At 58.4% G+C, this 11023-nt stretch overlaps 1 protein-coding gene across 2 annotated transcripts; it reads left to right on the plus strand.

The window, feature by feature from the left end:
- The first annotated feature begins 162 nt into the window (after positions 1–162).
- On the plus strand, positions 163–10555 carry PRMT1 (protein arginine methyltransferase 1). Of its 2 annotated transcripts, XM_045856344.1 has the most exons (11): positions 168–264; positions 2438–2491; positions 3045–3146; positions 4105–4260; positions 4400–4463; positions 5964–6106; positions 6888–6975; positions 7065–7180; positions 8079–8229; positions 8550–8671; positions 10238–10555. In XM_045856344.1, the coding sequence occupies exons 1-11, from the start codon at positions 229–231 to the stop codon at positions 10319–10321; spliced, it is 1116 nt and encodes a 371-aa protein (XP_045712300.1). In that variant the 5' UTR covers positions 168–228; the 3' UTR covers positions 10322–10555. The 2 variants fall into 2 exon arrangements, with proteins under 2 accessions (XP_045712301.1, XP_045712300.1); XM_045856345.1 differs by lacking the exon at positions 2438–2491 and having other exon boundaries at positions 163–264.
- The last annotated feature ends 468 nt before the right edge of the window (positions 10556–11023 follow it).

Below are 11023 nucleotides of genomic sequence, written 5' to 3' on the forward strand. Positions count from 1 at the left end.
GAAGGGGCGGGTCTCTACACGCCAGACCGGGCGGGTCCCTAAATTTTGATAGACGTCTTCCTTGACCAATTGCTAACCGGTACTTAGAGACGGGTCGGCTCCATTGCCAATGAGATCTCCTGGCGGGGTCGCAGTGGGCGGGCCTAGACCCTCTGGTATAAGGCGGTCTCGGGGGAGTGCGGAGAAAGGGGGGGGCCTCGGCGGCTCGAGGAGTAGGTGCGGGTGAAGATGGCGGCAGCCGAGGCCGCGAACTGCATCATGGAGGTGAGCGTCTGGAACGCCGCCGGGGGCGGGGGTCGCTTGGGGGGCTGGTGTTTTATGGCTCCGTCATAGAGAAGGGGCTCTGAGTCGGCAGATTGAGGCCAAAGGTCTCACGCCGAACGCAGGGGAGGCCGCATGCTCTGGATTCAGGGATACCGTTTGAGTGCGGGCTCCCTAGCGTTCGGGGGTCTGCGGTATCCCGCCAATCCCATGGTCTCGCGCCCCCTCCCACGTGGATGAAGGCTGGGGGCGCTTCCGGCCTGGCCCCCACGTGGCCCCAGCGCGGTGGGTGGGGAGGGGGTGTGCCGTGCCCGGTGGCCCGACGGGCTCCACGTGCGGGACAAAGGCCCCGCCCCCGGCCGGGGGAGGGGCGCCCTGGGGGGGCGGGGAGGAGGCTCTCAACCTTCTTCGGAGGCCCCCAGCCTTCCTCCCAGGGTATGGCAACATACACCTCTCGGTGGGACTTACTTGGGGGCCTCCCATAAGTAAAGAGTCTTTTTGGAGGGGCAATTTATCTCGATGCTCTGTATCCCCCTGCCCAAGACCGAGGCATTTACTTAGGCATCGGTCCAGGTTTCGTGCACTTTTGAGTCAAGATTGGATGAGGACGAAGAATTGATTCTGTCAGGGCCTCCCCGTTTCCTGTCCCTAGATGCTCCCCCGCCCGGGACTTTGGGAGCTGGGGGGATGGGGCATGCCCCTGTGACCTCCCTCTGGGCGGTGGTGGGGCCTCTAGCTGAAGGAGATCCTTTTCGATGAGGCGCCAGGCACCCCCTTGTGGTCATTTCTGGGTGTGTGGGAGGGACATCTTTTTCATGGGGCGTGTCCCAAAGCCCACTGCCCTTTCGGAGCCCCCTCCTCCCCGGGGCGAGGGGAAGGAGAACCGTCTGCTGGGAAGGGGTTGTGTTGGAAGCCGCGAGCCTTGCCCGCGTCTTTTTCCCCTTGGCATTCGTGAAGGTGGGAGATGAACTCCCCCTTGCAGAAGCCTTGTTGGAAGGATTCTAAGCCTGAATCCCTGAAATGATTTCTTAAGGTGTTGGTTCTTGTGCAGCCACGTGGGGTTGGTTCGGCGCTGTGTTTCAAGCCATGTGGGGCTTGTCTGGCGGTGGTATCAGTGCTGTTGAGAAATGGACCCCAATGGGAAGTCCCCCTCCGCAGCCGGCCTTCTTTGTAGGCGTCCTTACTGGTTTGGGAGAATGGGGGTGGGCCATGTCCCTGACTTCAGGCTTCCTGGAGCATGGGGGGTGATCACAGCTGGAAGCGATGTAATCTGATGGGGCCACCGAGTTTTCAACCCGTACCCTGTGGCATTCTCCGGAGTGGGAGGTCAGCTCTCCAGGGTCACCCCAATGACTCCCATCCCCCTCGGCTCTATCCTGGACCAGGGCCTGTATGGGTGGAGGAAATATCTTCCCCAGAGATTGCCTCAGGACTTGGCCTCACCCCTGGTGGCCTCCAGGCTGGGATGGGTGTCTGAATGGGGGGAGATGGGTGCCAGGGCCCAGAGTCTGGCGTCTTTCAGGGACTCTATTTTCTCAGGTAGAGGGTAGTAAGTGAAGAGATTGTCTCCACCTGGTTTTATTTGAGGTTTTCTGAGCTGGACGCAGAAGCTAGGGGTCAGGGTGCCAGTTCTGGTGGGGGTGCCTGTGTGCCACACCTCTGCCTGTAATCCTCATAAAAGAGACTGGTTTGCAGAAGTGGCAGATGCCCACTGGGTATACCCTGCCAGCCCCCCTCCCCCAGCTATTCATGGCACCCCAGCATGGGGGTGTGTGTGTGTGTCAGGAAGTGTCACCTAATCTGGGGGGATTAGATGATGAGGGGGAGTGACAGCTGGCAGTGCCTTTGTGCCCAGCGGGTGCCAGTTTCTCTGGGCTGCATGGGGGAGGTGTGTATATACAGTCAGGTGCCTGGCTAGAGAGGGGCAACATGGGAGCTGTCCGCCATCTCTCCAGCCACAGCTGAGACAGAACCCCCCTCCCTTCTCCCCCCACTTGTCCCATCCCCCTTTGAAACAACCCTGCCTCATTACTTGCTCCCCCTGCCACCACTCCCCACCGAGCAAAGGGAAAATTGCAGGAAACACCTTCCCTCCCCCAAGAGCCGGGGTCCCCTGGCCTGGCCGCCCCTAGCCAGTCCCAGTAGCTAATCCTTTCTCCCTGTTACTCTCTCCTAGAATTTTGTAGCCACCTTGGCTAATGGGATGAGCCTCCAGCCGCCTCTTGAAGAAGTAAATATCCTTTTGTGAGACCCTTCCCCACATTAAGATATCTTGCCCCCCCACCCACATCAGGCCCTTTCTAGCGGTCTAACCGTGATCCCTTTTGCTTCATACCAGTCTACCCCAGGCCCCAAACACTTAGCACAAGCTCCCTCCAGGTGTGTGGCCCTCACTGGCCTTCCCCCATACTGTGGCTGCTTCCTTAACTCCCATTTCCAGCCCCCCTTTGCCCTTCCCTGTGTCTGCCCCAGTTCTGGCTTCCCCATCCCTCCTCAGCTGTGGGCTGAGCTAGAGACAGGGGCAGAGAGACTGGAGAGATGGTAGGCGTGGCTGAGGTATCGGGGTTCTGCCCTGTATGGTGTTCTGGCGGGGGGATCCTGCAATAGGAATACGGGGGTTTAGGTTTTGGGGTTCTGGGGGAGGCAAGATGGCAGGGAGGGCTGTAGGGTTGCCCTGATATGATTTTGAGGGATTTATTCCAGGGAGAAGTAGGGACCTGGAGGTTTAAGAGGCCCTGGGGAGCCCCCAGATTTGACCCATGCTCCTATTCTCCCTCTCCTAGGTCTCCTGTGGCCAAGCAGAAAGCAGTGAGAAGCCCAACGCGGAGGACATGACGTCCAAAGATTACTACTTTGACTCCTACGCTCACTTTGGCATCCACGAGGTAAGTGAACAGCTCCTAAGGCTGCTGAATCTCCCCCCCACCCCCACCCCCGAATCTTAAGAGGTTAATATTTGGGAAGGCTGGAACTTCATTTCCCACGCATGCTCACTGCCTTCCCTGGCAGCAGGCAGCCTTTCTGAGCGGCGCTCACCCCGGGGTCTCCTTTCCCAGCGGTTGCCTTGGAGACCGAGGTTAGCCCGGTGCTCTTCACTGCTCCAGGGAGACAGGTGGGAGCGCGCATGCCTGGCTCAGACTGCAACGGGAGGTCAGGCCCTGCCAGTGTCTGCCGCCCTCTAGCGGCGGACGGTGGGATTGTCTCCATATCTGGTGTGCAGATGGCTTCTGTACGCTAGAGGCTGATGTCTCAGAAAGCAGCTGTGATGGAGTTTTGAGGATTTTTTTATTCTTTTTTTAAAAATGTGGTAAAATATGCAAAATAGAATTTAGGATTTTGAAGTGTACAGGTCAGTGGATTAAATTACTGAGGACTTTTTTTTTAAGATTGTATTTATTTATTTTTAGAGAGAGGGGAGGGAGGGAGAGAAACATTGACTAGTTGCCTCTCGTGTGCCTCCAACTGGGAACCTGGCCCGCAACCCAGGCATGTGCCCCGACTGAGAATTGAACCAGTGGTCTTTTCAATTTGCAGGCGCACGGTCAACCCACTGAGCCACACTGGCCAGGGCGCTGAGGACTTTTTGAAGCCAAGGATCACTGGGGTTTAGGAGGCAGTGGTAGCATCTGGCTAAGATGGGAGTTTGGTGTATCTAGTATAATTTTACACATAGGGAAACTGAGGCACGTGGAAGGGAAATTACATGTTCCGAAGGGACCGAGCAGGTGGGAGGGCAGAACTCTAGTTCTCCAAACGCCAGAGTGTTGGGGGCCAGTGCACCCTGTTTTCCAACTGGGAATGCAGGCCCCTCACGATACCTCTGCACCCCCACCCCTCCGCCAGGAGATGCTGAAAGACGAGGTGCGCACCCTCACGTACCGCAACTCCATGTTCCACAACCGGCACCTCTTTAAGGACAAGGTGGTGCTGGACGTGGGCTCGGGCACAGGGATCCTCTGCATGTTCGCGGCCAAGGCCGGGGCCCGCAAGGTCATCGGGGTGAGTGTCCTGGGCAGCTGAGTGGGCCTGGACCTCGGGATGGAAAGGGGACCCTTTGGGGCTCGGGTTGGATGGAGAGGGTGGGGACTGAGGATGGGACTGGGGGGGGGTCTCACCCTCCCTTCTTCCTGGACCCCAGATCGAGTGTTCCAGTATCTCTGATTATGCGGTGAAGATCGTCAAAGCCAACAAGTTAGACCATGGTGAGCCCAGGAAGGGAATGGGTTCGTGGGGACGTTGCGGGTCATCCCAGTTTTGGGCCCTTGGCAAGTGGGGGGGACATGGGATACAAACCCAGCTTTTCCTCCCCCGCGGGCCCCAAGATGCCAAAGGTCCGAGGATTCCACCTTCTCAGAGTCCCTAACCCAGTTGGCAGGTTCAGCCGTCTTAGAATTTGAGTGTTGAAGGCCCAGGCTTAGTGCCCTGCTTTTAAAATGCTAGGGCAGGAAGTAGTCTTCAGATTTTTCAGTGACTAGAGTTCCCACAGTTGGCACCTGAAGGTCTGTAGGGAGAAACCGCTCAGCTGCCGGTCTGTGAGTTCAACCAACACTCCCAGGAAAGACTGTACCAACGGGTACACACACGTACATGGGTTTACAGTCACGTACATCATTCATACACAAATAGTATTTGTAAAAAAAAAATTTAATCTTTTTTTTCCATTACCAATTAGCCCCTTTCTACCCCTCGCCCCTCCCACAAATAGCATCTTATATGAGTCTTTCCCCTTTGTTGCTTTCAGCTTACTGTGTAGTTGGCTTTGTCTTTAACATTATATTTATTTATTTTTAGACAGGAAAAAGGAGGGAGAAAGAGAGGGAGAGAAACATCAGTGTGTGGTTGCTTCTCATGCGCCCCCTACTGGGGACCTGGCTAGCAACCCAGACATGTGCCCTGACTGGGAATAGAACCAACGACCATCTGGCTTGCAGGCTGGTGCTCAGTCCACTGAGCTACACCAGCCAGGGTTTACTGTGTAGTTTTAACATGTTGCGGAATGTTGAGAGGATCTTGCTCTCTTGACGACCCTGGTGCGTGCACGTACCTTGGCTTTCCTAACCATTCTCCCGGGGGTGGGCGTTTATCTGCTTTGGAGGTTTTCATCCCCCATATGTATTGTCATTCCATAAACCAACTAGTATATCAGGGAGGCCATTTTATAGAGGGAAGTGTCGCCAGACTGCTATCGAGTTCCCACCTGCAGGGTTTGAGGGACAGAGAATGTGGGGAAACAGTGGGTGTTCTGGATGTGAAGACTCCTGGCATTTAGTAACTGAAGCGTTGTTTTTCCCCCGTTTTTTTTAAAGACTAGTGTAGCTGACAACCCAGGCATCCATTACTCAGCTTTAAATATGTTCATTGGAAACAAATTCCAATTGCGATGTCATTGAAATCCTCCCAAGTGTGTCTCTAATAGGTGATTGTGTCGTTAGCAGCAAAACGTCGACATTACCTAATATCTAATCCATGTAAAATTCCTGCCTCGGCCTCAAAAATAGCCAGAGTGAATCAACTTTGAAACTGAGTGGACGGGGCATGGCTTCAGCGTGCAGAGTTTTTTGAAGACTGCCCAAATGTAGCCCCCAGCCGTTTCTCAGAAGATAAGGGCTGCCTTGCAGGGGTTCCCAGGCCCTGGGCCCCCAGGGGAGGCAATCAGAGGGCTTTGTCCAGGGCTGATGGCCTGCGCCCCCTCTGCCCCGCAGTGGTGACCATTATCAAAGGGAAGGTCGAGGAGGTGGAACTTCCGGTGGAGAAGGTGGACATCATCATCAGCGAGTGGATGGGCTACTGTCTCTTCTATGAGTCGATGCTCAACACCGTGCTCTACGCCCGAGACAAGTGGCTGGTGAGGCCCTGGCGGTGCAGGGACACGGGTGGGGGTCCCTGGGGCGTTGGTTGCTTATGTCAGTCAGGGACCGAGCAGGACATAAAGCCACGCTAGGCATTCCCTGCACAGAGGACATCACCCAGGGGACCGACTGCACGGGTGATGGGGGGCTCATGGCCAGAGGCGGGGATAGCAGGCTCGGCGAGCTAGACAGCAACAAAGAGATGGCGGTGTCAAGAAGGAGATGGTGCTGGGAGGAAAACCATAGCAGGGCAGAGGGGAGCCAGGGGCCCCTTGGGCCCTTGAGAGAGGTGACTGAGACCTGACCAAAGGACAGGAAGTGGCCATACAGGTTCCGAATCTGAGGAGGAGGACGGGCTGGACAGGGCATTCTGGCCAGTGCAAAGGTCCTGGGGCAGGGGCGTGCTGGCTGTGTTGGGGAGCAGCAGGGATGCTAGAGTGGAATGAGGGTCAGGAGGAGCTCCAGGAGGTAAAGTTAGAGGTGAGGGGTGGAGGGGCCTAGTGGACTCACTCTCCTCAGACTTTGCTTCCTCTCCAGGAGGAGCCAGGGAGGGTTCTGACTTAGGTGCTCTTGGGCGCCACCTGGCAGCCACGTGGGGAATAGGCTCAGTGATAAGGGGATAAGAGGCCTGAAAGGTGGCTTTAGGAGCCCAGGTGGGAAGCGCCCTGGCTCAGACCAGAGTGGGGCAGAGAGGGTGGGGAGAGAGACCAAAGCAGTGAGCTTTGAGGGCAGTGAAGCCAAGGCCCCTCCACCCTTCATGCCCTCACCCTTCCATAGGCGCCCGATGGCCTCATCTTCCCAGACCGCGCCACGCTGTACGTGACAGCCATCGAGGACCGGCAATACAAAGACTACAAGATCCACTGTGAGCCGGGGCCCCGGGAGCGGTGGGGCAGGGTGGGGTGGGCTCGGCTAGGCAGGTGCCCTGGTGTGCTCACTGCCCCCCGCCCCCAGGGTGGGAGAACGTGTATGGCTTCGACATGTCTTGCATCAAGGACGTGGCCATCAAGGAGCCCCTGGTGGATGTGGTCGACCCCAAGCAGCTGGTCACCAACGCCTGCCTCATAAAGGTGAGAAGATGGGCATGTCCAAGAGGCCCCCAGGGTTGGAACCAAAGAAAGGCCAGCACCTGTCCCATGTGGGAGACATCAGGGCACAGAGTGCTGGCCCGAGATCTTGGGTGCCTGACCAGTTGGTCGGCCAGGGTGATGTTAGAGGCCCAGGGAGGCCATTTGTCCACTGCAAAGCTTTGCGAGCCAGTCGGGGCCAGTGGGTTCTGAGGTGGAACCCGTGGAGAGGGGCTGGCCCTTCCCGGGGCACGTACTCTGTAGGGCACACTTGAGGCCTGCAGGCAGGACTCACCCTCCTGGGCGCGCCAAATGCAAGAAGCTGGGGCCAGGAGGGAGTTTATCCGTACCGACGGAGTGCCATGACTGTGATCGTTTGCGCCCCTCCCCATCACATCCCACATGTTACTTGCATGAGGCTGGTGGAACCAAGGAGAGAAGGAAGGTTGTGGAGGGAATGAGGAGAGAGGTGGGTGGCCCACCTGGTCCTGTGTTAGAACCACGGTTTTGTGCTGAGTGTGCCCAGAAGCCACCAGAGGGTTCTAATCAGGGTTTTGGTGTGACCTGATTGACTTGTTTTAAAATTGTCGCTTTGGCTGGTAGGTAGATGGCGCCAACTTAAGGGGTGTGGGGGAGGGGTGGAAGCAGGAAGTCCTGTTAGGAGGCCACGGCAGCTGGGCAGGGTGTATTCCCTGGGGAGGGGTAAACGGGCGGTTCTTCAAGTCCAGTAGTGGGTCCAGGGCAGCAGCCATCAGGTTTGTGGTGTGGATGTGGGAGGGAATGGAGCAGGGAACCCAACGACTGGCCCCACGTGCCCCCCACACGCCCTTCCTCCCCCCCCCCACCCTGCCCCATGCCATCGGCGTGTTGCCGAGCGGGGCTCATGGGGCCTGTCCCGCAGGAGGTGGACATCTACACGGTGAAGGTGGAGGACCTGACCTTCACCTCCCCCTTCTGCCTGCAAGTGAAGCGGAACGACTATGTGCACGCGCTGGTGGCCTACTTCAACATCGAGTTCACCCGCTGCCACAAGAGGACCGGCTTCTCCACCAGTGAGGCCCAGGGGAGCAGGAGGGTGACTGCAGCAGCGGTGGGGGAGCCTCCCTCAGTGACAGACAGTCAGGACCCGAGTCCCCAGGCCTGCTCTGCCAGCTAACCTGCGCGTGCGCTGTGCCGTGCTTCCCTGGCCCACAGAGCCTGGCCTGGTCCCCCGGAGGCATGAGGGGGGTGAAGGGATTCAGGGGCCAGGCCACCAGGGTTGGCAGTCAGTAAACAGTCCTGGGGGGCATGTGCCAGGCAGAGGGAAGGCCAAGGCGGAGGGGCAAGAGGACGGCGGGCTGGCCCGGCCGGGCTGACCAGACCACGTCCCCAGGCCCCGAGTCCCCATACACGCACTGGAAGCAGACGGTGTTCTACATGGAGGACTACCTGACGGTGAAGACGGGCGAGGAGATCTTCGGCACCATCGGCATGCGGCCCAACGCCAAGAATAACGTGAGTCCTGGGGGTGGATGCGGGAGGTGTCCTCACCCATCTGGGTGGGGGCAGCTCTTGGAGACTGTCCATGGAACACGGGTTACGTTGAGCCAGAAGTGGGGCCCTGTGGACCCAGCCAGCCATAGTCAGGTGGAACCCTGTCCTCCTGACGCTCCCAGTTTAGGCAGGGGACACAGTCAAATAGTAAATGACAGCCAGAGAAGATGCTGTGTCGAGGTGTGAAGGGGCTAGCAGGGGGGTGGGGGGGTGGCCTGGGAGAGTTTCAGAGCCCGAGCCCAGGTGTGGGGAAGGGAGGGAAGGTGTTTTGTTTCTCCGGAGCATTTGGTGGGGCTGGACTGGCCTGTTGTCAGCTGAGGCGGGAGGGGGAAGTGGGGTGGGGACAGAGTCTGGAGCTCCCGCTCAGCCTGGGGGTGGGAGGAAGAAGAGTGGGGATTCCCGAGTGGTGGGCAGCGTGGTCTGTGCCAGAAGGATCCTCAGGCCAGTGTGTGAGGAGGCTGCAGGACGGTCAGGGAGCTCGGATGGAGGGGGCGTGGGCCAAGTTGCACCCACTTTCTAAGTCAGGGAGATATGCCCGTTAAAGCAGGGGCTTGCAACCAGGGACAGTCTTGCTGTACCCCAGAAGACCCTGGTCCCTGGAGACATTGGGGTTGTTTCACCCTGGAGAAGGGGCGCTCCTGGCTCCTGGTGAGTGGAGGCTGGGGGTGCACCGGACAAAGAGTGATCCCACATGTCAGTGGCATGGAGGGCAAGAGAACCCCAACTAAGGAGACAGACTGCCTGACGGGGGTGGGGGTCGGAGCAAGAAGCCTGGAGTGACAGGTCGCTGAGGTCATTGGTGACTTTGCCCCAGCCTTTCCAGGGAGTGCAGGGGGTGGGACGAACACGCTTTCCAGGAAGCTTGGGGGGAGCGGACGTGGGGGCAGTGGAGTTCTGCTGTCAGGTTTGTGGGAAGAGGAAGTGTGCTAGAGAGAGGCATTCTTTTTTTGTGTGTTTTTTAAAATCTTAATTATATTTAGAGAAGGGGGTAAGGGAGGGAGAAAAAGAAACAGCGATTGCCTCTCACCTCTAGCCGGGGACCTGGCCTGCAACCCAGGCATGTGCCCTGACGGGGAATCAAACCCCGTGACCTTGCAGTTTGCAGGATGACGCCCAGCCCACTGAGCCACACCAGCCAGGGCAGGGTTCTCCTACAGGGAAAAAATAACCTGTGCTGATTAGAAGGGTTCTGGTGGGGAAATAGTCTTGGAGCAAGAACTAGGGCAGCTGAGCTCTGCCCCCAAGGGAGTGTGTGGGTTTGAGCATGTCACGTCGAGTTGTCCCCGGGGGTCAGGGTCAGGGGCCAGGCGGCTGCTGGGGTGGAACCAGCAGTGCGGGATCTCCTTCCTGGAGGGCAGTGAACGCAGGACATCCCCGGGTCTCCGGGGCAGGTGCGTGGACAGTTGGCAGGACACAGCGGCTCCCATGTGCTGGGTCTGCACCCCTCTGCTTTCTCCTGACTCGGCCACGTCTGGCTCACTGCCCACCCCGTCTCCAGTGCCCCTCACGTGCACCCTCTTCCCACAGCGCGACCTGGACTTCACCATCGACCTGGACTTCAAGGGCCAGCTGTGTGAGCTGTCCTGCTCCACCGACTACCGGATGCGCTGAGGTGGCACCTGGTTGCTCCCACCCCAGCTGGGCGGGCCCTCCACAGGCCCCGGGGGCTGTGGCCTTCTGAGGCAGTTTCAGGGCTCCCCCTTGCTCTCCCTTTCTTAGAAGGGAGTTTTAGGGGCCTGAGCCCCGGGGTGGGGGGGTGGGGGGAAGGGCACATCGTGACTGTGTTTTTCATAACTTATGTTTTTATATGGTTACATTTACGCCAATAAATCCTCCGCTGGGGTAGCTTGGCTTCCTGGGGGCCGAGTGGGGTTGGGGTCCCGTCCGCAGGGGCTGAGGTCCCAGTCTGAGCTGTTGGGAGTGGGTGGGTGAAGGCTTTGTCTTCACTGGTCTGTCTGTCCGAGTCCTCTCTGAGTCTTGTCCTGACTCACTCCTTAGCTCTCTCCCAGGGCCTCCACCCAGCCCTCTCTGGGGGGAGGCTAGGTACCCCCACTCCGCTTTCTGACCCCCTGGGGTCCTGCTACTTCATGTCCCCACCGAGCATGGTTCTGCCTTGGGGTGTCGGTTCTGGGACAGCTGGGCCCTACAGTTCCCTGGAAGGCCATCTCCCTGCTTCCTTCAACACATGTTACTCCCCTCTGCTGTCCAGGACCCCCCACAGCCACACCAGGGCTGTTGGCTGTGACCACCACCCTGCCCTCTGCAGTTGGGGACAGAATTCCGAGGGCCAGGGCCAGGGTGTGCCTGCGTCCT

The sequence above is a fragment of the Phyllostomus hastatus genome, unplaced genomic scaffold (assembly GCF_019186645.2).
Source record: "Phyllostomus hastatus isolate PE091 unplaced genomic scaffold, TTU_PhHast_1.1 phas_scaffold_1224, whole genome shotgun sequence".
Classification (NCBI taxonomy): domain Eukaryota; kingdom Metazoa; phylum Chordata; class Mammalia; order Chiroptera; family Phyllostomidae; genus Phyllostomus; species Phyllostomus hastatus.

Excerpts from the sequence above, each read along its gene's own strand:
- PRMT1 (XM_045856344.1), top strand. The coding sequence starts at position 229 with ATGGCGGCAGCCGAGGCCGCGAACTGCATCATGGAG. Across the intron at positions 2,492-3,044 it reads TCCAGCCGCCTCTTGAAGAA|GTCTCCTGTGGCCAAGCAGA; the intron begins GTAAATATCCTT and ends TCCCTCTCCTAG. Across the intron at positions 7,181-8,078 it reads CCAACGCCTGCCTCATAAAG|GAGGTGGACATCTACACGGT; the intron begins GTGAGAAGATGG and ends CCTGTCCCGCAG.